Source organism: Centroberyx gerrardi, chromosome 20, assembly GCF_048128805.1.
Source record: "Centroberyx gerrardi isolate f3 chromosome 20, fCenGer3.hap1.cur.20231027, whole genome shotgun sequence".
NCBI lineage: Eukaryota > Metazoa > Chordata > Actinopteri > Beryciformes > Berycidae > Centroberyx > Centroberyx gerrardi.
The window spans coordinates 8,898,199-8,925,536 of record NC_136016.1 but is presented as its reverse complement, the minus strand read 5'-3'; the positions used below and the strand labels follow the sequence as shown (position 1 = coordinate 8,925,536).

At 41.8% G+C, this 27,338-nt stretch overlaps 2 protein-coding genes across 5 annotated transcripts in view; both read right to left on the bottom strand.

Moving 5' to 3' along the window:
* Window positions 1-16: 16 nt before the first annotated feature.
* entpd1 (ectonucleoside triphosphate diphosphohydrolase 1) lies at window positions 17-17,226 on the bottom strand. 2 transcript variants are annotated; one of them, XM_071907944.2, is made up of 10 exons: window positions 17,079-17,226; window positions 7,495-7,622; window positions 6,774-6,891; window positions 5,806-5,956; window positions 5,227-5,386; window positions 4,718-4,921; window positions 4,212-4,469; window positions 3,099-3,212; window positions 2,812-2,949; window positions 17-707 (listed from the first exon to the last, which is right to left on the bottom strand). In XM_071907944.2, the coding sequence occupies exons 1-10, from the start codon at window positions 17,092-17,094 to the stop codon at window positions 501-503; spliced, it is 1,494 nt and encodes a 497-aa protein (XP_071764045.1). In that variant the 5' UTR covers window positions 17,095-17,226; the 3' UTR covers window positions 17-500. The 2 variants fall into 2 exon arrangements, with proteins under 2 accessions (XP_071764045.1, XP_078146842.1); XM_078290716.1 differs by lacking the exon at window positions 17,079-17,226 and adding an exon at window positions 8,987-9,166.
* Window positions 17,227-22,798: 5,572 nt separating this feature from the next.
* Window positions 22,799-27,338, bottom strand: part of ptprea (protein tyrosine phosphatase receptor type Ea) — a 53,086-nt gene continuing 48,546 nt past the window's right edge. For all 3 annotated transcript variants that reach the window (XM_071907939.2, XM_071907940.2, XM_071907943.2), the window contains 4 exons: window positions 26,931-27,056; window positions 26,019-26,170; window positions 25,140-25,275; window positions 22,799-24,863 (listed from right to left, as the gene is read on the bottom strand). In XM_071907939.2, the coding sequence (XP_071764040.1) occupies window positions 24,789-24,863; window positions 25,140-25,275; window positions 26,019-26,170; window positions 26,931-27,056 (489 nt within the window). In that variant the 3' untranslated portion in view covers window positions 22,799-24,788. The remainder of the gene's footprint in view (window positions 24,864-25,139; window positions 25,276-26,018; window positions 26,171-26,930; window positions 27,057-27,338) is intronic.

Below are 27,338 nucleotides of genomic sequence, written 5' to 3'. Positions count from 1 at the left end.
AACCACAGTCAAAGCATTTTATATAAACTTGGGGTATTTTATTTATATCATATTCACATCAAGACAGACATGCAGACACATGTGGGTGCACACAAACACACATACGCACTCAAACGCACACTCAAGCTCAAACATACGTGCACACACACACACACACACACACACACACACACACGCACACACACACACACACACACACACACTCACACACAGCAGGGTGGTGTAGTGAGTAGGGAAACCGTCCTTCAGCCAGAGAACCAGGGTTAAATCCCCTGTGACAGCAGGCATCCGTCCTTCTGAATTGTCCTTGAGCAAGACATTGAATCCCTGCCACCTCCCGGGACACTGTTCTGCAGCTGACCTTTGACCTCCTCCTTGCAGGAAAGTGAAAAGACAAATTTCTGTTTTTGGGGATCAGTAGAGTAGCCCACACTAACACACACGCATTCACACACACAGACGCATTCAAACCACACCAGCTTCCATCCATGAGAGTGTGTTTATATGATGTGCGGTTGCTTGGAGCAGCGGGGCCAGAGGGGGCGCAGGCTGAGGACGAAGAGGACGGCGAGCAGCAGCGCCATGATGGTGATGATGGAGACGTAGCCGGCGTGGGGCAGGAGGGGGACGTCGGGAGCCTCCGCTGGAATCATGTTGGTCAGGTTCAGCATGTAGCCCAGCGTCCAGCCCGCGTCACTGCCTTTGATCTGGACACGCACAGGAGGAGAGAAACTGAGTACTGTAGGTGTACTTCAGTAAATATAAATACTATGTACAAATGTAAATGTTAAATGTTATTCTTGTAAATGTTAAATGCAAATCGGACATGGAACTATAATCCAAACAAGGGTAGGCTACATAGGCAGACTACTATTATTGCTGCTTTTTGACTAAGAAGTAATTTTACATCATGAAACATCAAATTAAATGTGTATACACTCACCGAGCACTTTTTTAGGAACACCTTACTAATACTGGGTAGGTATCAGCTTTCAGCTCAGTGTCAACATGTGACATCCACCATTCCGAGATGCTGTTCTCTGAAGTTATCTGAGTTACTGTCGCCTTTCTGCCATTCCCCTCTGACCTCTCTCATCAACAAGGCGTTTCCGTCCGCAGAACCGCCGCTCAATGGATGTTTTTTGTTTTTTGCATCGTTCTGTGTAACCTCTAGAGACTGTTGTGCGTGAAAATCCCAGGAGATCAGCAGTTTCAGAAATACTCAAACCAGCCCGTCCGGCACCAACAGCCACGCCACGGTCAAAGTCACTGAGATCACACTTTCCCCATTCTGATGTTTGATGTGAACGTTAACTGAAGCTGCTGACCTGTATCTGCATGATCTTATGCATTGCACTGCTGCCACATGATTGGCTGAATGGATAATTGCATGAATAAGCAGGTGTACAGGTGTTCCTAATAAAGTGCTCAGTGAGTGTATATTACATGTACATTAATATATCATACTGTTTGAAATTGTATCAGAATTTGTGTTTGTCTGAGCATCCCAGGATGGGTGAGGGAGGGGATATTTTACCTGGTGTATGGTGGGTGTCGATTTCTGAGATGAAATATGTTATTTTCAATATAAGAGTATGTTTTTCATGTTATTATAGTGTTGATACTTCAGAGGAAATGGAATTGAGTGAACGAACATAGCACACTTGTGACAAAATGTGTGTGTTACAACATGCCCTGACGTAGGATAAGTTGTCACAAGTTGTCAAGTGGTACTTCATCAGTAATAACTTTTGCTTCCAGGAAATTATTCAAAATGTAAAAATGCAATTTCTAAGACTTAAATATAGCTAGAAAAATGTATATTGTGTCTCAGTAGTACAGCACTGCTGAGAAATACACCAATGAGTAAAAAGTCTCCTCTAAATCCTACTTGTAAATGTTAAAAGTAAATCTTAAATATAATGTTAAATGTGAAAACTATATACATAACAAATAGCTAAATGGTGACGCCGCCTATGTTTAACAATAGACAAGAGCAGCAGACTAGAGTGAAGTTTGATATTCACCAGCTGGACGCGGCTTTCAAGCATCGATAGCATCAATTATTCTGACATTAGGCTTATTTTAGAGAGGGACACGGGGCCAATGTTTCACAATCTTGATTAAGTCCAAATCACAGATGAAAGGCATCCAAGGTGTCCAAGCCCCGCTCACTACTGGGCTGCTTACAGACAGTGGTGAAGATGCAACATGGGCAGTTTCAATTTCAAATAACGTTTTTGTTTCTCAGCCCAGAAGTGTAGAAAGTTTTTCGCTAAATGTGGAGAAAAAAAAGGTTTTTGAAGCACCCCATAAGTTTTGAGGTATTTGTAGGCTTACGTGAATAATTCTATTTCAAGGTATTTTATACTTGACCTGTACTGCGTTTCACAGCATCCTATACTTTTAACCATGAAGGAGCCTGCATTTGGCTGATATGACTTGCATATGCAGAAAACATTGGCTTTTTACACATACAAAACTTCTTTTACAAAACCTTTTCCAATTCAAAACAAAAGCAATCAGAACGAACATCACCAAACCACAAAACTCCTAAATAGTTCTTGCATTTATGATGGAACAACTCTGAACTGAAATACCTGGACCTCATGTTGAATGTGTGCTTCTACTTATATACACACACACACACACACACACACACACACACACACACACACACACACACACACACACACATTACTAACACCTCCCAAAGGTCAATAGGATATGAGTTTAATCAGGCGGGAAACAGTGTATGCCCCTTGGGTTTGTGCAAGCCATTGAGGGAGGAAGTGACTGCGATCTACTGACCTTCTTGATGAATTTTATATCTGAGTAGCTGTCTGAGGTGACGTTGTATCCTTCTGTCAGCAGGGTGAGGATGTATGTGCCAGAGAAACAGTACTCAGCCAGATACTTCAACTTCGTGTCTGGATGCTGCCGCCTTATCTGCACAGGCAGTTCAAACAGTGATATTACATCATCAGTGCATAGGCAGGCTGGAAGACATAGATAAGACATGGAAATGGATAGATATGGAAAAAAAATATGTGTGTGTGTGTGTGTGTGTCAAACTATGCACATAAATATGCCCCAACCTCAGGCCAGGGGGTAGAGCAGTAGTGTGCTAGCTTTTCCTTGACAGTGTCCAGAGGGATGGAGGTATCAGTCAGATTGAGGAAGTTCATCACAAAGTAGTAGGCAGAGAAGGCCTACAGTGAGAGAGAGAGAGAGAGAGAGAGAGAGAGAGAGAGAGAGAGAGAGAGAGAGAGAGAGAGAGAGAGAGAGAGAGAGAGAGAGAGAGAAACAGAAATTAGCCAGGAGGTATCTTCCACAGATGCTGTAACCTATTAAATAAATGATGAAATTCTCATTAATTCATTGTTGATGCATCAGGCTGTTGCTGGGTTCACTGGCTCACACATTATTTGCCTTGGTTTAGCTTGTTAGCTGTGTGGCCGGGATATTAAGGAAATTACTAGAGTTCTGACTGTAGCGCTTGGGAAAATACTTTCCCCTTTTTGCATTTTATTTTCAATGAGTTAAAATTCCAGGGATGGATTAGGAAAATTTGGGTTTTGGAGGTGAACAAGTAGCACTCACTCATAGACGGTTCTCCCTATAGACTGAATAGGCAAATGGCTTGAGCCTCAAGCATCCTTAAATGTATTTTTCCTACTTTAAAAAAAAAAAAACATTCTTACCGTTCTTATTGGATACATTAAGTGCCAGTGATCTTAAAACCAATCAAAAGCACTGATTCGGGGAAAGATGGATCTTATTGGCTGAGGCCCCCTTGAAAGTCTTCGTTTCACCTTTGTATTTGTTACATTTTATTTTGATATTCATGTGCTGTATCTTAGGTAACAAGCATACAATGCTTTAAACACTACATTTTATTCAGTCTTTATTGCTTGATGGTGGGTAGGATTTGTCTTAAAAGGGGGCCTCCACAGAAAATTTTGCCTTGGGCCTCCAGCAGTTTAGAGCTGGCCCTGCACTCGCTGCTGCCTTAAAACCTGATGTACGCTGAGAACCTCTTTGGCTGAGACAGACATGTTACCTCCAAACAGAGTTACTCAGGGGCCAAAAGCTGCAGATTGATAGATTGTTGTGTTTGCGTAACCCCTCCTCCCTGCAACTTGTCCCTCTGGGTCACTGGTGCGTACTGCTGACGTTGAAGTGGGCGTTACAAGGAAGAATGAACTCACCCCAAAAGGCCCCTGCAAACGTGGCTGGAAGACCCCATTGAAAGAGCAACGGCTGTATTTGCAGTGGGTGAAATTGAAGACGCTTTTGACCACTTCCTGGCACTGTAAGAAGTTTCCTTTCCCCGTGTGGTTGAAGGTTGCAGGAGCTCCGTGGGGTTTCCTGTCTGAAACGCAGGGGCTGTCATACAGGACAGAGTAGTTCTTCATGTCCGTGTAGCCAGGGTGGAAACAAGGATCTGATATTTTTCTTGGACCTGACTAGGAGGGAGGGAGGGGAGAGAGAGAGAGAGAGAGAGAGAGAGAGAGAGAGAGAGAGACAAGGGTGTGTGTGTGTAACAGAGACAGAGAGAGGAAGCAAACTTAATATCAGGTCAGTATAATCGCACATTTCAGCACATCACAGCTCACATCAAGCTTCTTATTAAGTCTCAAATCGACTCAAATTAGATTAGATTTGAACGGCCCATCACAGCCAGATGTCAGTGTACTTGTAGCGGGGGGCGTACCAGAGTCTGGTGAGCCAGCGCCAGCCGCAGCACTTGGTCCTTGCCGTAACACAGGAAGCTGTGAGTGTACAGGTTATAGTCGTTGCCGTAGAGTCGGAAGGTCACCGAGTTGCTCGGTGACTCTGAACCGTCATAATTGTCGGATACAAAGCTAATCTGAGTGGAGGCCCCGCCCAGGTCCAGAGCGCCTGTGGTTTCCAAGCCCTGCACCGCAGACAAAAGAGCATTGAAGTCAATGTACAGTAGCAGCACATCATCTGACCCGCACACACACATACACATACACACACACGTGGACACAAACACACGCGTGCACTCACAAACATGCGCATTATAGACACAAACACACACAGACGAGCATATTATACATGCACATATAAACAAACATACCTACTCATACACACATACTCGTACTCCCAAAAGTGGACGCACTGCTACATGCACGGACACGTATGCAGGCGTGCAAGCGTACAGTGCATAGATACACACACAAACACACACACATTGACCTGTTTAAGGCGGTCGTCCAAGTAGTTGACAGTGACCCAGCCGAAGGCGCCCTCCTCCTGGCCACTGAGGATTCTCGCTCCCTGATAGGAGAAGGGGAACTTCTGCAGGGCTGCAGCCACGGCCTGGAAGACCTTATCTGACGCCAAGCTGTCCTCCATACTGCATGCGCACACAACCCCCACACACATATTCATTAGAATGATTTATGTCCACAATGCAAATCGATATGGAAAAGCATAAATAATAAACAGAGTAGACTATATCATACATAATGGACTTGACAGTAACATATGCACTGCCCTGGCAGTAAGGCTCGTGCAGATAAATTACAAATAGGCAGCTACAAAAGGCGACAGTGCTTATGGTACAGATAGCAGCACTTTGTCCATTTGGAGTGGCTGCCAATGCAACACAATTACAGAGTTTAGGCTGGGGATAAGGTCACACCAGTGTCAGTCTAAAAAGGGATCCTGTGTGTATGTGTTTTGGTACACACATGCTTATATGTGTATGTGTGTATGTTTGTATGTTGTGTACGTGAGTGTGTGTGTGTGTGTGTGTGTGTGTGTGTACTGTACTTGAGCAGTCTCATCCCAGCAGTAGCCCCCAGGTAGAGGGGGGTCTCCTGGTGTCTGTTGCTGGGGACCCGGTGCTTGGCCTCCTGCATACACGCCGTCAGAGATTCCCCTGCCTTCCATGGAATAGAAGCATAGCTGGAGATACCTGGGCCTGCAGGAGAGCAACACGTCAAATAGAGAGGAGGGTGAGGTCATGCAGCCTAAATAAAGCAGCCATAAAACATAATAAGAGGCTTGAGTTCAGAGATGCAAGCCTGCTCAGAAGGTCACCAGTTCAAACTCACGAACTGGCAAGGAAATTTGGTCTGGGAATGAAAGCAATGACTGAAGAGGTGCTAATGTTGTTTAAGATGATGTTAGCTCCCTGTGTGAATGTGTACACCCTCCCTCTCCAAATACTTCCGTCAAGCTGTTGCTGCAAAAGAAAATTCACTTCTTAGTTTACCTAGCCTGGTTAAATGAGGTGTAAACATTAAGTGGAAGAGTCAAAGGTGAAACACTGAGGGGTTAAAGTTCAAACTGTGTAAAAGACTCCATAGGGAGAGGAATGTGTTGACCATATTGTCTATGGGAGCACTCTGCCATGTGTGCCTGTGAGTGTGTTCCACTTTAAGTGTTTTACCTTCAGCCAGTAGATGTAAATTACATGAGGAAGGAGGCCAACAGAGATGGATGGTGCGATTAAAAGCAGTAGTAAAGTCATATTGCACAAGACAGACTAACCAGCAAGAGCCAGTTTGGAAGACTTGTCTCCTAGATGGTGTGCATTTTTGAATGTGCGATTCGGCTGCACAAGGAATTAAACCTGGGGCTGACACTTTTCAAGACAGTTACATAATAGGAGTGACAGGCTAGTTGCTTGACAAAATGTAACAGGACTTCACATATAGTGCACACATGTATGCAGGGGCTGTGCGGATAAATGTGTGTATGCCTGCATGTTCATGTGTGCACTGTGTTGCGTATACCTTTGACTTTGCAGGAATGGGTCTGTTCAACTCTGCCGGTGTTGTTATCCTTCTCTGCTGGCCACTCATAGATATACAGAGCTGTGTGGGAGGAGCCGGCGTCCAGCACAATCCCATACTGGTGGGGGGGGGGAAAGAGGGAGACATTCCAGTTCTGCACTCTGTGATGTTAATGCTGGATGAGGCCCACCAAGAAATACAGATTAAACTCTGATTCAGTGAAGATGGTTGTATTGTCAAGACTGAGACAAGCTTCCTAAAACCATATCAGCAACAAGCTCATCTGTGCTAAGGGAAAAAAAACCATATGAGCTTAGTGCTGAAATGTTTTTAGTAAAACGACCCAAGACACTGCGATGAGATATGACCAACAATAAAAGCTGCCAGACTCACCCTGGCCCAATATTTATAGTATCAAAGGAGTGGTAATTTAATATCCTTATGAACATCCTATGGCCCTATTTGGTAGTGGATTTGTCTTCAGTAGTACAGGTTAAGGTCATATTGACCAGAGCCCATATTTGGTTTGTGGACATTGGACAGAGGGTCCAGTCTAATTCTATGGTCTCCCACACAGGGAACTGGCTGATCATTGCAGTAGCTGCACAGTCAAATCCTGTGTCTATAGAATAAATAAGCCCATGTTACGCCTCAGAGCGTACTGTATGGATTACTGTGTGCTCTGACAGCTACAATATTTTACTGTATTCCTCTACTGTACCTTGTATTTTGGGAGAAGGGGCTTGTTCTGCAACACTGCTACCGTCACCAAGGCAACGATCGCTATGACGCCGATCACAGTGATGATGATGGTCACTGGCGTGTGCCAGGGGTTCTTCTCTTTCATCTCTGAGAGAGGGGGCGGAAAGACAGAGGGAGAGAGGGAGAGAGGGAGGAGAGGAGAGAGGGGAGTTGCCGGGGCAGCGAGGGGGAGATGGGGACACATTGGAAAGAGGAGGGGTTGTAGTTAGCCATAGTCTTGCATCCAGATGTGAGTGATGTCACGGCGTGTGTATGTCTGTGTGTACGTGTGTGTGTGTGTGTGTGTGTGTGAGACTGTCTGGGGGTGCTGTGAGTGGTTAATTATGTTGTTATGTAACCAGGAACTACAGATGTATTTCTGAGAGAAAGTTCTTTATCTTTATCTTTGAACTCACTTCAAGCTGTTCGCTGATTCCGGCGAGATATATTTCAGCCGTTTGACAGAATATTCCCTTCCAGCAGCGGCAAATTAATTAGGTAATGCTGAAAAAATCAATGTGATTTCTGCTTTGGAAAATATAAATTATTTTCCAAAGCAGAAATCACATTGATTTTTTCAGGAAACAACAACAAACAAACCAGCCGTGTCCACACACATCACTGTGGAAACAGGCCACCTGCTGAGCCAAATTGTTTATACACAACAAGAGAACTATTGACTAATCAAAACCTGACTTGACTTGTACTGTAATATCATTGATGTTTAAAAAAATTGTGATTAAAGCTAATGGCAATGAATCAGTTAGCAAATGCTGATTACTAATAATATCTGAATGTATTTTTATTTAATCTTGAATTTATTTTGTTTGCGTGTCTGCTGAGGCTTTGTTTGGTTTCCATGCCTTTGTAAGTTTCCACTGTTTACAATTAGGATCTGAAACAATCGTGCACACACACACACACACACACACACAGATGCTGTAGATGACATGTGCCTATATTTCCACTGTTTATAAAAGGACAAAAAAGGGTGTAACAGGCTGTCTTTACTCTTGATACCGCTGTAATGCCCAAGATACTAACTGTAACTATAAAACACACACACACACACATGCACGCACGCACGCACACACACACACACTCACACACACACACACACACGCACACACACACGCACAGACGAACACACTTGATTGATCATTACCCGGGTAAGTAAACTGGACAGACGCTCTGTAGACACATGACATCTGGCAAGGTACACACACACACACACACACACACACACACACACACACACTGTTGAAACTGAACAGACTGTATAGTGCTCATTTGAGGAAGACATAGAAAGGCACAAAACCAGACACACGGCTGCTTTCTGTTCCGTTCCAACAGCAGGACTGAACCTGACCCTTGTCTAATGTTGGAAGGCACAGACGGACCAAGCTCAAACCCCCATGAAAAACCGAGCAAACCGCAAACAGAGAGCGGAGCGAGTGAAAGAGAACACTTACCTCTGTTGTCCACTTCAATGAACCCACCACTAACAGGGGAGAGAGAGAGAGAGAGAGAGAGAGAGAGAGAGAGAGAGAGAGAGAGAGAGAGAAAGAGAGGGGGGGTGAGTGAGAGGGAGAAGGGAATATGGGGAGGACAGGAAGGAGAGGGAGTGAGAGAGAGAGAATGGAAAGAGGGAGGTAGCAGAGTGATAAGATAAAGAGAGGTTTTTCCGTCACGGCCGGACAGAGTAGAGCAGAGCAGCGTGTGTGTGTGTGTGTGTGTGTGTGTGTGTGTGTGTGTGTGTGAGAGAGTGTGGAGCAGCTCTGAGGCACTGAGTTTGGCATTTCCTCCCCAAGCCGGCGCAGCGCAGTTAGTCACTATGGAGACGCAGCTGAAGTGTGTGTGCGTGTGTGTGTGTGTGCCTGTGTGGGCTCGTGTGGACCCCTTAAAAGAGACGCACTCTCTGTGAACTAATGAGAGGCACTCTTGCTGTTATTTGTCCCATCCCTTCTTTCTCTCTCTCTCTCTCTCTCTCTTCATTCTGTGGGATGTGCAGGAGGGGAAGTGGGGACTCCCTTGTTTTCTGTTTTTATTTCTGGCAGACTGTGATGTCATCTCTGTGACGGATCGGAATCCCCTGTGTTTCCCTTGAGTAGTGTGTGTGTGTCTGTGTGAGAGTGTCCATCTGTGTGTCTTAGAGGAATGGGGGTTGTCGGAGGGCTAGTGTGTGCATGTGTGTGCGTGTTTGTCTAAGTGTGTGTGTGTGTGTGTGTAGACCCAAGCATGATTTGCCTGTAAATTAGATGACCCATTCACAGCAGTTTTGTTCTGCTTTGGCCACACACATACAAATACATGGATATATATACAGTATTTAAGCATGCACACACACACACACACACGCACATACACACACACACACACACGCACACACAAGTACATTGAATGTTATCATCAACATCAGTGCCTAACTTTCCTCCCTGCAAAGAACAGTAAGACTAAAAAGCCTCCCACCTTTAGGAAACAATACCCGCACACATGCATGCGGGCACACACACACACACACACACACACTTCGACACACACGCGCACCCGTCAGCAGCCAACTCAAAGTATCCTGTAATTGTTTGACCATGATTGATGTCAATGCCACTGTTATCTCAAGGATGAGGGAAGTTCACTGCTGTTATTCCTCCTTTCAGACATTCTCCAGGGAACTGATCCTACCTAAACCACACAGTGCAGTGCAGCTGTTTATTCATTCACGGTGTATTCTGTAGATGCGTTGTACACAATATATTAGCTTTGTTGGAAATTATATCCCATCTTTTTGGAAGATTTTTGATGTAGGAATCCCTCAACCTCGCATCTCACATATGCCATTTGGTGGATTGGTGTTGTCAAGTGTCACCTTTTAGCATGTGCAATGGAAATTAGAGTTAGTACTGCGCTGGACTGTGCCAATTTGGATATCGGCCACTCATGCGGTCCACTGCCGATATGATGGAGGTTCCTTCCTGACCACAGCTACAGAAAAACAGTCTGTAGAACCTGCAATAAAATTTTCTTTTGTTTGAACCTTTTATTTATTCATTTCATTGTACAATAATGTTTGCTGTAAAAATAATTCTTCATTTAAACATAGTAATCTATCCCAGAGTTTCCCCTATCATCGAATAGGTGGGGTGGCTCACCCAGCTGGTAATCCTAAAAGAATTTAATCAGTCTGGGTTTTTAGTATCACATGATGGTCTAAATGGTGTTTCAGATGCTTTTCCTCCCTGATAAGAGGAGAGAAGAAGTTTCTGGGAGGAAACAGTGAATAGTCTAATTGTAACGCATGAAAATGGAAGAATGGAATTTAATATTGACACATAATATTAGATGTTGGCAGCTTTAATATAAAAATATCAGTATTGTATCTGCCATATCGGACTCAAATCCCTGTCAGTGTTACTGCCCTCTTGCTCCCGCTGAGCTACAGTATGCAGGATCACAATCTATCCTGCATCAGTAGGCTTACAAGATTTCCTCCTCTCTGGGCTAGAGCACCAGCGGAGCAAGAATGGAGCTGTCTGTGATTGCTACATATGTGTACTTGTTTTACAGTGTCTCCACATGCCTTGATTTATACTCTCATTAACGCAGCTGCCTGTGTTTAACTGACATATGGAACGCATGAGTACATCTGTGATATGCCGGTTGAAGTAAACAACCAGCATATAGGCTCATTGGTGATCCCATGATCCCATTAATGAAAGCTAGCTTCAATTACTGCGACCCTTACTGTTACTCTACAAATCAAAGTAACATAGCAGCTATATGAAGGAAATGTTTACAATACACGTGTGCAGGTGTCCTGAGATGACCTGATCATCACCCATCCTGACAGTATTCCTGGAAGGAAAATATTATTGAGTCTCAAGAGTATTTTGCAAGAGATGAAACAGTCAATACTGCCTTTGTTTCCTATCAGAGACCTACCAACACCTCGATTTTGATTTCCAGCCAGCAGATTGAAGTAGGGAACAATTCTGTTACTTAAGTGTGTAATCGCTTACGGATAGTGACGTTGTTGGCAACCAAACATAGACAGACAAACACACACGCTGAGCCTAAGAAAACAAGTGCTTACCTGAATGGCAAATTACTAAGAGCATGAGATCATATAGCTTAACAGTGACTGTATGAAACGAAATTCACCACACGCAGGCGAATACACTTCTATCACACACACAGACACGTTTTAGCCCACGCACACATGCACACTTATTCACCGACAGATACACACGCAAACACATGTACACATCGACACAGACACATTAATACACACACATCCACGCACGCCACAGTGTTTCCATTTCCGATCCCCTCTGTAAACACAAATGTAGCCTTAAGGTGAGGCAGGATGGTCCAGACAACGACACAAGGAAACAGGGAGCGGTGGGAGAGAGAGAGCGCAGTTAGAAGTAGAAGAGGAAAGAGAGAGAGAGAGACAGAGACACAGACAGAGAGGAGTGATAGCAGATGTTATGTGGTTGCATCTATTCTGTCTGTGTCCTTGTTCTGTACTGTACGTAAGCAGGGAGTCATTGGAGAAAAAGAAGAGTAGAGAGTGTTGTAGAGATTAACTTTTGTTCACTGGTGTAGAAAGTACAATCTTTTTTCTAAAATCTCAACATTCCTACACTCAGCTCTGAACAAAAGGAAAGCATTGAATCCCCAGTAACAGAACACAATATCAATCAAGCAGTTGGATCAATGCAAAATGATAAAGCCCCAGGCCCAGACGGATTTCCCATTGAATTCTTCAAAGCCATCTCCTCTAAACCTGTCCCGCTCCTTTGCTCAGTTTTCTCTGAAATCCTTGAAAACCACTCTCTACCCCAAACTTTAACCCAACCTACAATATCAGTACTGCTTAAAAAAACAACAAAAGCTCCCATGAATGTGGATCCTATCAACCAATTAGTCTAGATTATAAGATTCTCGCCAAGGCTCTGTGTCTCTGGCTATATTTGGATGAGACAGGTTTTTATCTCCGGAAGACAATCTTTTTTCAACAGATGACGGAGATTATTTTTTGGACATTATTTTTGAAAGTTGACAGCAGAGATAGACAGGAAAGATTGGGTGAGAGAGAGAGGGATGACATGGGACAAAGGCCGGATTTGAACCCAGGATGTCACGGTTACATGGTACACGTCTTAGACCACTGAGTCACCAGGACACCCTCACACACCATTCATTTAACATATCATATTCCTCCCACTCAACACTAACATCATAATTTCCCTTGATCAAATTGAGTAAAATTACCTGTTGTTTTTTTTTAAATTATTTTTGGAAAAATTTGGTTTTGCCCCAGTTTTTTTCGGGATAAAGATTTTATATTCATCTCCCATTGCCTCAGTCCATATGAACAATACTATTTCGAGTACTTCCCTCTCTTTCGAGGTACAAGACAGGGGCGTCCTCATAGCCCTCTCCTCTTTGACATAGCTGTCGAAGCATTAGCTGTAGCCTTGAGCATGGAAGAGGGAATTTCAGGTATACTCAGAGGGGGTGTAAATCATAAATTGTCTTTGTACGCAGATGACCTCCTTTTGTATATTTCAGACCTTGATAATTCCTTATCCAAACTTCTACACATATTAGAAACTGTTGGTCAATTTTCCAGCTATAAATTGACTCTATCAAAAAGTCTGCTTTCCCTATTCAGTTAGATACAGAATTTCAGCAATGGTGCAAAAATAGTTTCTTTAAAAAAAAAAAAACCCACACACATAAATAACACTTTTGTTTCATTTGACTACATAACTAAGAGCCATAATATTCCCAAATCACATTTGTTTAGATATTTCCAAACTCGCCACCTGTTGTGAGGTGTAATTGTTTGCCACAGGCTACCGTAGGCGCATGTTGATGACGCTACAACAGGTGCATCTAGGTGAGATGTAAGACATGTGACATGAGGCAGCACTCAAGTACTTGTTTGTCCAACGTGACTAAAGTAACCCAGAAGAAATAAAAATTGTACTATCACTCATCATCATGACACCACCACATTTCCACCCCTCCGAAGGGGCCAATAGATTAGCTAAACTGCATAACTCATCACAATGGCCAAATCTCTCGTATCTACAACAAATACAAGATCGATCCACCATCCTTGGAAAATATAAAAGGTGCATGGGAGTGGGACCGTGATATGGTCATCCCTGACACTACCTCGCAATCCAGTATTGAACGCATTCACGCTTCATCTATCTGTATTTGACATTTCACTATCTCCACCTCTCCATGGACAGACTTGCTAGAATTTACCCCCACATAGAATCCAACTGCTCAAGATGTAATCAATCCTCAGCAACACTGGGCCAGACGTTTTGGTCATGTCTATCTCTAGGCATTTCTGGTCCTCAATATTCAAGTCTTTTTCTGATATCTTCAGCAAGACAATTAACACCCATTCATAGCATTTTTTAGTGTACCCTCAATGTTAATTGGCATCACACCAACACTCCAAGCTCATGCAATAGCATTTGCCTCTTTACTAGCACACTGCCTCATACTTCTTAAATGGAAATTGGTGCACCTGTCCTCTCTTTTACAGTGGATCAAAGAGTTTATGTTGCACCTACAGCTTGAAAAAAATGAGTTACACTATTTAAAAAAAATATAAGAACACATGACTCCCCTTTATTAACAGTGTAGAGAGTCCTTCCCAGAAACCAGAATAATAACATTAACTAGTCATTCTAAACTCCTACCTTACTGGAAATGCTTATAGAACCAGGCATCATGCTGTCAGTAGAAACACTGCTCAACCCCCTCGCCTCTCCCTTCTTTTCTCTTCCCCCTTCTCTTTCTTCAATATAATTTTATTATGAGGTATAATATACCAATAATAGATACACCATCACCATCATAGGCTGTGTACTGTACCAATATTGGCAGAACCAGGGGTCTCTACCTTTGTCATTTCTTTGTCTGTACCTCTTCTGTCTCTTTTTTCTTTTTATTATTATTGTTATTGTTGTTGTCATTGTCACTATGAAAAATTGAAAATCAATAAAAACAAAATGAAAAAAATCAAAAAAAAAATCAACATTGACACATAAAAAAACATTCACAGCACAGACATTAATAACAGAGCCTAACACACACATTCTTGTACTTCTATCCTTATGAGCATCTTCCATTGATTACATTCATTCCCTAACCTTAACCCTCACTATATGCCTATACTTAACGTTTACCCTAACCTAAACCTAATCCTAACACTAAATTTAGCCCTAAACCCAAGTCCGAATCATAAACCAACTCAGTGAAGAAGTGAGGACTGGCCAAAATGACCTCACACATCTGACACACACGCACACAAACACACTTACATACAGCAGGGTTCATAGTATCGCCTAACCCTCCATCCAGCATGCACTTTGTCCTCCTCCACACAAGCAAACACAGTTTATTCCTGTGCCGTGTTTAAGTCCAGTTGGCTCCTTGTTTTATAAAGCTTTATGACATTTAACAAAGAATGGCCTCCACCCCTGTTGGCCTTAAACTTAAAGTGGTAACACTTTACAATAAGGGTACATTAATTAAGGGTTAGTTAATGCTTAATAAGCATTAACTAACCCTTAATTAACAGTTAACTAATGTGTCTGGTAATCATTTACTAATGGTGTTCATGTTAACTAAGGTATTAATTTATACATTAATTAATTTATACATTATTTAATAACTATTAAATAATGTATAAATTAATAGCTTAGTCAACTTATTAAGAATTAACTAACCTTTATTAAGCATTAACTAACCCTTAATTAATGTACCCTTATTGTAAAGTGTTACCCTTAAAGTTCATAAATCTCCTGCCAGAGAAACTGAAAGAGACTGAGCAACACAGGTTTAGAGGTAGAGAACAAGAGAGAGAGAGAATGGGAGAGAGGGGGGTAGAGAGAGGATGCCACAGACAGCAGATGCTGAGTCTGTTCTCTGAGTCTGAGTCAGTGGGTGACGTGGTGGGAGACAAAGTTTGTGGTTTCATAATGACAGGGGAGAGGAAACAACAACGTCGCTGTTAGACAGGTCTTAAATGTGTCGTCAGTCTGGTGGTTGGGCTCTAACAACCTCCATAAGCCTCTATGCGGACACACATGTACACATACATGTAGCGCTAATACATCTCTCACACAGACACATTCACCTCACCTTACCTCACACACATGCATGCAAATACACACACACACACACACACACACACACACACACACACATATTAACAATTCCCTTCCCACACACACTGAGCATTGAGTCCAGTGTCCTTGAGTTGTCATTAGGCCTTCGGCTTCAACTTTCTTCAATTAATCAAGCAACACTTTGTTTGTTCAACACACTGAAAGAATGGACCCACTCCCTCAGCGGTTCCATAAATACTCTTGGTTGGGCTATTGTGAAACAGCATCGTCTGGCACTTCCTGCAAAGGGGAACCTCTGGCAGAGCCATATGACGAGCATCTGAGAGGAAGCGTCTCTGACCTCTGCTCTCCGCTCTGCTCTATAGGGAAGTAGCCTTTCTCATTGGTGGTAGCAGTTCAGTCTGACTCAGCCTACAGGACAGCCCCATACCAACCCTGGCCTCATCTGGTCTACCCTGAGCTTATAGGAGGAGCAAAAATAGAACTGTTTTGGGTGGTTGTTTGTACAAAAGGATCCAGCTGGGCTTCCCTGGTTGGAATAAGTCGATGTTTCCATATGCAGTTTAGTGTTTGCTTTAATCTACATAGAGAACCAAATTGGCGGGATTCAAATAATTCAGGTAAGTTGTCAATCACCAAAAGTAAATTCAATTGCCTTTCATATACTTTTTTTGGATTGTCTAAACTTTCTGGAATTCATTGTATTGTCCAATGTGACAAACTCCACCCATCTGGTACCTACAGTAAGCAGTGCAAAACATTTGGCTTGTCAAAAAGCTCTGCTTTGATCCTAGGTGCGTAATGGAGTTGTCAACAGGATTACCTAGAGCATATTGGCACTACAAACACAGTGCCCATCTAGGTGTGTACTTAACATTAAATTACATCACTGAAACAATGATTACCTAATTGCTCTACCTAAGCATCAATACATCTGATTTAATGATGATTAAGCATTAACTAGCCCTCATTAAATGTATCCGATTAGGTAGATAACCTTGTGTTACAGCCTCAATAACCTGCGATGCTTGATAAGCTCTACAGTAAACCTCACATGCTCTTGCTGAGTGTGCCTCTGTTTGGGCGTGCTACTATGTGTGTCCTCAACTATATAATTCACATGGACGCCAACCCCCCTAAATCCCTTAAGCACAGCAAAACACACAGGCACCTGCTATAGAGAAGTCACATGCTTAACATTCACATTCACATAGCTGGTACAGCTGAATACACTGTCTGATAAGGGTTTCCTGTCAGCCATCTGGTCAATAGTGTGTGTGTGTGTGTGTGTGTGTGTGTGTGTGTGTGTGTGTGTGTGTGTGTGTGTGTGTGTGTGCGTGTGTGTGTGTGTGTGCACGTGTGTGTGTGTGTGTGTGTGTGCCAGTCATAGCAGTACACCTACCTCTTTGTGCAGACATGGGTTCTCTCTCAGCAGCAACACAATGCTCTTTCTATTCTTTGCCTCTCTCCCTCTCTCTCTCTCTCTCTGTCTCTCTCTCTCTCTCTCTCTCTGTTTCCTCTATCTCTCTTTCTCTCTCTCCGGTAACACAGCTCTCTGCTCAGTCTAATGTTTCTCAGCACCTCCTTTCACATACACTCGCTTTATTAGGAGAAGCAGAGCTTCCCTCCTCCCACTTGGCCCCCTCCCCTCCCTCACAGGCGCCTTTAGCTTTTCATTCTGTTTACCCCTCTCTCATTCTTTCTCTCTACACCTCTGTCATTCTCTTTCTGCCGCTCTCACTTACTCTTTCGCTCAGTGCCCTTGCCTTTCTCTCTTTCCCACTTTTTGCATCTCTCTCTCAATCTGTCTCTCTCTCTGCCTCCGTCTCCCTCTCTCCTCCACTGGTGTCTTTTTTTCCTGCCCCTTTCTCATTTTCACTCTGCCTCTGTCTCTTTGTCGTTGTCCCTGTCTTATAAAAGTGGGTCAAACATGAAAGCATCGTTAGATCTGGATGGGAGCTGGAGCTGAAGCTGGAGGGATAATAGACAGAAGGCAACGGGTGAATCAGTCTTCTGCTTAAAAAGCTTGATACCCAGCACCCTCTTTTTATCTACAGTATGTAACCTTAAGTCTATGAAAACCGTTTGACTTATGTGTGGCGACGGAGTGGATTTACTGATGTCGTTAAACCTCAAAGAGATAGCCCATAAAGTGAAGTCCAAGTTGACATCATATGTAAGAGAAACGGATTTGTACAACAGCATGCTTTCAATTAAGGATGTTAGACCTTGAGGCCATGGACACTGTTACTGGTGTTACCTGTGTGGACACACTCTGTTTGTGTGTATCTCTCTCTGTGTGTGTGTGTGTGTGTGTGTGTGTGTGTGTGTGTGTGTGTTTGTGTCTGTGTGTACGCGCATGCATGTGTGTTCCACACTTTAACCAAGGCTAAAAAACAAAGACTTGTCTGTTTTTGAGTCATGACCACAGGGTGAGACCAATATAGTCAGTTGTACACTGGAGTATGCTGCAACCAGCTAGCGATAGCTGACTGCTATAAACTGCTGTTGTGCAGCACTGCTACATGTACTGTATGAGGGAAATCTCATCATCAGCAGAAAACAGCTAATATAGGGATGTGATCAGTGTGCATACTGATGTGTATAGCACAATCAGTACGAGTGGGGTAGGAAGAATGTCTTTTTATGGTAGGACCCTCAGACAGAGGAATTATTTTGCTTGGAAGCCACCAAGATGTTGTGCAGTGAAAGAAGAGAAAAGCACACGGGAAAGACAAAAATAACCCCCAGTTATATTGAACAACATTTAGAACCTGCCTTGTCTTGTCCTTCAGCTTGCATCTGTTATGTAAATCATTACTCATTAGTCATATGGAATATCTACCCATCTTGGCTGTTAATCTATTTCAGGACAAATTAATCAATTTGGAACATCGCCTCCGATTCAATTCTAATCAAATTCGGGTTGCTGCAAAATTCACCATCAGGACACTCACAACCCACTTCTGTTTATGCTTCAACACTAAACAACATTTTTCTTTGGGTCACTGAACATTCTGGACAGCACAAATCATCACAGTTTGCTGCCAGATAGTCCTCCACAACTATCTGTCATCATATGTATATCTGAATGAGCACTGATCACTCTGTGTGCCTTAATACAGATTGTGTGAAGACAATTATCAGACGAAACTGCAAGGGTTAGGTTGGTTTTTCCACAGGGTGAGCCATGCAAACAGTTTCTGCCCTTGTGGTACTGTGAGGTGCTTTGAATAAAAGCGTCCCACCAGATGGCATATGGCATGTTACTGGCAGACTTAACATGTTGCCATTACAGTAATAATAATGGACATCCTTGTCTCCATACCATGACAACTATGTTATTCACATCTCAACTCAATGCAACTCACATCTCTTACAGACACAGGAAAAAAAACTGTATAAGTCCAATCACTTGATAGATAGATAGTTGTATTTTCATAACATACAGTATCAACACAATTTCATTGAGGAATAGAGCACAGCTGGGTCAAACAGAATGTGCAAATAATTAATGAATAATACTTAATAATTCAGATATGACAGAAGAAGGAGCATGTTATGAAGAATAATATCGCGTGGCTAAATTGGTTGCGAGCATGACCTGTGGGAGATTGGGGATGTTCCTCGAGGTCCGGTGTTCTGCACGTGTTTGTCCCTCCCTGACAGTTAATGAGCCACACCTGTGTCAGGTAGACACAGAGCAGCTGTGGCTCGTTAACCACCAGGGAGGAACAAACACCTGCAGGACATCAACCCTCGAGAACCGTAATTGAGTACCTAGGGTTTAGGGCAGGGTTCTTTAGTTCCGGTCCTCATGAGCCGGTGTCCTGCAGACTTTTGGTTCTACATGGTGGTTAATGAGCCGCACCTGGTCTGTGTCTAATTGAGACCACTTGTGTCTCATTAACCATCAGGGAGGAACAAAAACCTGCAGGACACCGGCTCACGAGGACCGGAACTTTCTTCACAATTCCTTTTGTTTCCTCATTTTGCGAATCATTTACTGATGCAACAACAGATCTTTTAGTTCCTCAAAATCAACAACAATGTGGATGGAAACTAAGACAGGAGACTGAGACAGGGTAAGCAACAGAGAGGGGAAGCACAGGGGAAGCGAGGAGAGGAGACGGGAATTGAGAGGGTGGGCAAGCGAGACTCATGAGGTTTGTTACATCACATACTCCGTCTGCAACCATGGAACCATGACAACCAGTAAATCAAACATTTAATTTGATGGCTTTTTCCACCGATTGACACCCAGAGGGCTTTTAGTTATAGCGGACATTTTTATTAATTACAACCACAACATCAACAATATTTCATATTGAATGTTTTCCTGTTGAGCCATGGCGACCTCTTAAAGAGGAATGCCACACATTCAGAGAATTCATGTATGTTTTTCACATACTCACTCTAATCTGTGACATCATCAAGATGCACAGCCAGGAATTGCACGCCCATTTTATTTTATTTAATGACCCAAGTTTGTTTGACTTTTGTTTGACACTCAATAGACCTTTATATTATTATAGAGCTGTCTTTTCTGCACCAGGAAATGTGCAATTACTCACAGAGAATCATCAGAGTGCAGTTTGTCACCTTTTGGTTCAGTGAGACACAAAGTGAGCAGCCCTACAACATACCCTAAGTATAACATGCATAAGGGTTATAAATAACTTCTCTCTTGCCATTTGCCTTTGTTTTCATTCTTTTGGGGCTAAACCCAGCAGTTCATTCATTGGAGTTGGAACGTAGCTTGAAAAGCACAGAAATCCGATGGAACAAGGGAGGAATAGGATACCATGTGTAATGCATTTATTTGGCTCTTGCGTTGCATTGACACCCTGGTAAGAGCTGTCTGATTGAGTTATGGTAAGTCTTAAAATGTCTGTTGAGAATGTAGTTAATGTAGTAAGACTCAGAAGACTCAGAAGAATGAGACAGTGAGATAGAGACAGAGAGGGGGGGAGAGAGAGGGAGAGAACAAATTTAACATCAAGTCATTATCAAGTCAGTGAGGACTCGCAGAGATGTGTAGTAGATAACATCCAGACAGACGGACAGGATCTCCGGTCCATTCTTAGGATATTAATGGTACAGTATCTACGTTCCACCCTGTGTCAGTCTCTTTTCCCACACAGCCACACGGAGTCAAGACAAGAGAAAAGCTGTGGTACATGGTGAAGAGCAAGAAAAAGGTACACACATTCTTAGTAACCACACTTTTGCAATACATCTTATTATGAAATTCTTTCAAAAAGACACTCCTATCTTTATCTCGTTCACTTTTAAAGAGAATTTAAGAGACCGTCAGGATACAGTTACAGTCAGACCCTCCCTAATGCCTTGTGGGTAAGTGCAAGTGAGTTGATGAAAAACTGTGAGTCAAAGCAAGAAGCACCAATTGGCACTTTGGTTTGACTGTTCATTGCATTAAATTGTGCTGATTTGAAACATTTCTGGTTCTTAACTCCTTAAAAGATTAGTGTTTTATCGGGGTCAAGTGTACGGGCTGATTGAACTCATGTGCCTTTGACAAATCTGATTTATATGTAATGACTCCTTTAATAACTTGACTTGACTTGACTTTATGATACTTTTTTACTTTTTTACGATACGTTTTTGCAATTCCAAATCACAAATTCCCACAGAGGCCAGTATGTCTGTGGTTTTGAGTTCTTTCTATGTTTGGCAGAAAGTGAATGGAATGCGAATATCTTTGGATAAAGTGATAGAGGAAGTGAATCGATGTGGGACAGAAATATTTTTAAACTGCTTTGTTTTGTGTGTTATGCACAGTGTAATCGTGAATCTGTTTCCTCGACACATACATGCATTGGAGCAGAGAGGTCAGAGTGCAGTGGCAGCTACCAGGCCACCCTGCTGATGTATGAGGGAACCCATGTTCCATACTGTAGTAGAAGGAAAATGGGAGGCCTTGTGGATGAAAAGAAAAATAAGTAAGGGGTCAATCAAAATAAGGGAGTGGGTTAGGGTCAATACATAATTCATATGACCTCTTCACTCATGCTGACCTCTCCTGGGCTAAAGCTCCACCCGTTGAGGACTGTTACCATGGCACCAGGTCTCTGAGGAAGTGGAAATTGTCCACAAAGGAGCTTTTTGTCACTGGGGTTCCTCTGTCAGATGAAAAACATGATTGTTTGGCAAAAATAGTTCAAATTTAGTCCCTTACTGCTTGGATTGAACCTTTATCTATCAAAAGCATACATTTAGATTTTAGATTTAGAAGTTGAAAATCCTTTTCTCACATGTCGCGGCATTCTAAAACTGGTGCTTTTTTCATTTGTTTGTCTTGTAATCATAAAGTAATTGCTTTTAGTGCTGTTTACAACCCTTTTGTTGAGGTTTTGTGTGGAAATTGCCTAGATACAGTGATGTAATAGTACCATCTTGTTCAGTGGAAATTACTCAGTTAATATCTAGTACAGCAGAGATAGTCTATTGTAGGTTTAAGTGGGATGTGAAACTGGACCAGTGGCTAGTTTAGTTGCAGGCAGACCGTTAGACAACAGTTCAACATGACCTTTAACAGTGTTGCTGGAGTTAAGTACAGAAGCACTGAAAAGCCAACTGGTCCTGGAACAGCTCAGTATTGTACTTAACCAGAAACGATTCTTCAAAGCACAGTGAAGAACCCACTGTACGTGTTAAAGTGGTTCTTCAAGTAATGGCAGTTCAGTATAGAACTATTTAAACTACCATCTTTTCTTAAGGCTGTGTTATATATATGTTATATACTTTTTTAGTTAAGATAGATAGGCAGTTTCTTCAGCAGGAATAGGGATTGGCAAGTAGGATTAATTAAATTGTCATCGGTAATGTATTGTAATCTACAAAATCTTATTGTTTGTTTTAGGCCTACATGGCTTGTATATCATGGGCTTTAAAGATGGAAGGCAAAAGGCCTCGGACTAAAGAATCCCTCATGTTTGTAGGTTGAAGCATGCTGCCCTCTGTTGGCCAAACTATTAATCACAATCTGTGTAAAACCATAACAACTTTGCACAACTATCAAAGATATGTATGAGCTGTTGTATAATGGCATTGAAAGTGTGGTAAGTACATCTAAATGAAAACCCATTCAATGACTCGCAATGCATTTTCCAATGAATTTAATATTGCAACCTGCATTTAAAAGACATTGAGAATCCAAAAAGAGACAGATCACTCACAGAGAGAGCAAAGGCAAAGAGCTCTGACCTAAACAGTCCCTCCTCAGTCTTTTGGAAAGTAAGGGATCGGCAGAAATGAAGCCAAGGGAAAATAGACTCGGGCTGGTTTGCTAAATCCCAATTTCTTCTTGCACTGCACCTCACATCTCTCACAGACAGATAGCACAGAAAAATAATCTGACAAGTCCATTCACTTGACAAACAGTTTCTTCCTGTTCAGCGACTTTCACAATGTTAGCACTTCATCAGGTTGTATTTACATAACATACACTATCAACACAGTCACATATTTCATTGAGGAATAGAGCAGAGCTGGGTAAAATAGAATTTGCAAATAATTTGTCATGTTTGGTTTAATACTTGAACCTGCATGGAGTACCAGATGAGTGGGGTTACTGCCTCAGGAGGAATGCACATACTGCCAGGTAGGTTGTCAAGCACAGAAAAGCAACTTCACTTTCAGATACTTTCCTATGAATGTTATGTTTAAACATTGTAGTACTGATTTTGTTGTCTTACGTGGCAAACCACACCAATGTACTCTAAAACAAACAAAAAAGTAATTGCAAATACTATTTGAACCAGGTCTGGAATATAGAGTTCTTTTGGCCCTGGATGTTTTAGAGGTTTGTTTGCCCTGGTTAAAGCTGGCATTAATTTAAGATGGCAATGAAGCAGCACTGGTATTTATTGGGGTTATTACCATTATGAGACTCACCTAATGTTGCTGTTTAAATGCTAATTCCAGATGTTCACTGGGCATCTAGTAGGAACTGGTACTGACTATAATGTGTTTGCTTGATTACCAAATGCCATTTTGTTTAGATAGCTTTTGATATTGTGAAATAAAGGATTACAGTGTTCATAATTTATGCATCTTTCTATAAATTGAGCTACTACGCTTACCTTTTGCTTTTGTCAGCTATTAACTTTGACCTTCAACTCAGAGAGTTGTCTTATAAAAGTTCATATGGCACAGATTTATGCAATAATATATCTCTAATCTAGAATATATATATATAAAGCAACCATAAAACATATTCTTGAATATTGTAAATTCTTGGAAAAAGGCTTAGTTAGATGTGCTTTTTAATGTGCAGTCATTGTAGCAAAATACTAGCTGTTGTCTACAGACAAAAGGCAGACTGTAGTAACATTAGATCCATGTTATGTGCAGTTGCATACCACTTGTTGAGGTACAAAATCATTTTAATGGTCTTTCACTACTCTGATATGTCTTGCCTGAATCAGTTTTGGAAATCAACCCCGGATCATCAACTTGGTATCCATTGCATATAGGTATGTTCTCTGCATTATGGCTGAAGTGATGCATGTTTTCTAAACATTTCCATTGGAAAGTGTCACATTCGAAATGGGCATCTAACTTGAGGAAAATCAAAAATAGTTCCAAAATCACCTCTAATCTCAGATAGAAGTCGTCAATAAATGTAAGAATGTTTGTTTACATAAATAAAAATATCTTAACATCCCCATCATGTTCTCCAAATGCAAGAATGGAAGGTCGCTGACAATACATAAATACATTTACAATAGCTACAGCTTTTAAAAATATTACGTGTGGTCAATCCAAAATAACACTTAGAATAAACATTTAAACTTAAAGTACAGTATCATACAACAAAACTGAAATGAAGAGACCAAGGTTGAAACAACACTTCATGATAAAATAATTAATATACATGATGTGAAATATACATTATTAATCTGACTTTAGCATTTACAATTTTCATCCACTGACATACAGTATATTACAGCGAGGATGGCGTTTTAGTTAATGGTAGGACAAGTGCATAGCAAAATAGAAGATCATTTGACCAAGTTAAGGAAACACATAAAACTGACAAACGGCTTTAGAAAACAACATTAAAAAATCATGTTTAAGGCAAATCTCATCATTTAAAATTGGCATAGTCTGAGAAAATGTCAACAAAGTCTTGTACCACCCTGTAGCAGAAGTCATATTGTTCCTGTGAAAAAAACAAAACAAAACAGAAAAGAACAATTAGGTCAACTAACCTGTAGTTCAATTCCACTCAAAATAAATCATGTTAGAACAATACATTTATAACATTTTTCTTTTGGTAAAAAAAAAAAACCTATGGCAACCTTGCAGCTCCACCAAAATGCATAAATCAAAAAGAACCAAAGGAATGCAAAGAATTGACAGAGCTTTAATATTAAATTCCCAACATTTTTCTTTTGGCAGGTTAGATTATTTATAACCAAATTCTTCTGATACCTACCACAGTTTGGACCATATGAGGCCTCTGCATGCGTAAACTCTTCACAGTTTGGAACACGTCCAGCAGGCCCTCTGCTTTGACTCGCTCCAAGATATTGCTCAGAGCAATGAACGTACCTGTTCGCCCCGCACCAGCACTGCAGCACACACACACACACACAAACACAGAAACCCCTGGAGATTAATACAAGCGTCGACAGTGGCTTGCAAATACAAAAATATATTGTTTTAAGCTGTCATAGGCAGAAACCCAGCAGGAGGAGACGAGACAAATATAACAACACAGTATGCCCTTATGCAACGCTACAGAAAAACACTGCTGCAAGGAAGAGCAGGATACTGACATCGAGTGTCAGAATAAATCTCTTCATGGAATCACACCAAGATCTAATCTGCTCAGATCAACAGCTGTATATCGAGCCATTTGACTATGGAATTCCTTACCCACTTTTATTGTAGCTAAGGCCAGTAGCAAATGTAAATAAATAAACAAATAAATTCTACATGTTTTATACTTGCATATGTATTTCATTCACACTTTTGTTTGTTTGAGCTTGTCCTTAGCCTTTGTTTGTCATTGTTTACTGTACAAATGTGACTTATCTTATTAACATTTCTGCTTGTCTTTCATGCTGTGGCCCATGACAAAGTGGTCCTAATGTATTTATTGTATCTGGTTTTAAACTTTGTGCATATGTTTTGGATGTATATTGTGTTTTAGAGGGACCCCTGGAAGAATAGCTGACACCCTTGTGCACAGCTACTGGGAATCCTTATCAATAAACAAATAATCTGGGCTGCAGACATTACTTCAGTCTGTAAGTGGTCATACATGCTTCCATACGTTAACCAAGACTAGACGAGGGGGTTTGAGCCGTACCTGCAGTGCACGACGATGGGATGGTTCCCAGACTGCTGCTGCTGCCTCTGCACTGAGGCGATGATGTCGATCATGCCTTTACCCTCGGCTGGGATGCCGATCTCCGGCCAGCCGTGGAAGTGGAAGTGCCTGATCAGCCTCGTCTGCTTCTCCTTTGAGAGGAAACGCACGGTGAGATGAGAGATCATAATACATTTCAAATATGATTTACTAGGGCTATATGAAAGTCTAATGGCAGGTGCAATGTCAGTGCAGTGTAAGCCTCTTAGGAGGTGCTGTGGGTGTGATTCAATCAAACATCTGAGATGATAATCCCAATGATATAACTGCTCTTACCCACTCCACCTTTCCTCTAACATGTAGGTATTCACTCTCTTTGTTTTATAGCACAAGAGAAAGTTACATCAGATCCTGCGTAAGGTCAGAAATTAATGGAGGCTCGAGGCAAAAGTGCCATTAAAAGTTCATAAAATGCATGTGAAATTAAAAATGAGGGGTCAAAAAATGCCCCGATAATTAGAAATACCCTCTTTTGCATTTCACCCTGTTGACATATTTTTTCTTTCCTGTGCATTCCGGGCAGGAAAAATTGAGCGATTTTGACCAGAAAACAACTAAGCATACAGCCTGTCTCTGATTGTTTCTGTGTTCATGTGATGGTATTATGATTTAAAATAAAACAAATCTTAGTGGTACAAATTGAGTGTTTATTTGCCATTATCCAATGCAAATGTATAATTTCATAATTCATAATTTCAATTCCTTCACAAAGGACCAAAATGCTCCAAAAGTCAGATCAAGGGGGCAAAAAATGCCCTCTTACCCTGATCCTGTGTTGCACTGGTAAATGCAATGTGGCATCGCCACCTCACTTAAAGTTGTGTCTTTATAGTGTGTGGTTAATTTGCTTACCGGGCCAAAGGTGAGTACCAAGTCTCGTAGACTGAAGGTTTCACACAAAGTGTCACCCTTCATCTCTACTGTGTAATCTCCATAGGTGACCGAGTCCTCTGTGGGCCAGTACTGGAAACACTTGTCCTGCACACAGAAAGAGATGACGCTAAATTTACTATCATTTCATCAGCTTAAATGCATAAATATTCTGTGGCATTTTTGCCTTAAAATCTGGAATATTGCAAAGTGGTTCCTTTTTTGTTTCTTAAATTCACCAACATGAACTAACATCAAAACACATTTTTGAAACATCAGGAGGAAATCATAGCAGATGAAAAAGGAAGAATCCTTATAATCCTCTGAATCCTTATAATTGTGGTGTATAGTTCTTCAAATGCCTAGTGGGTGGTGCTGTTGAAGCACTAG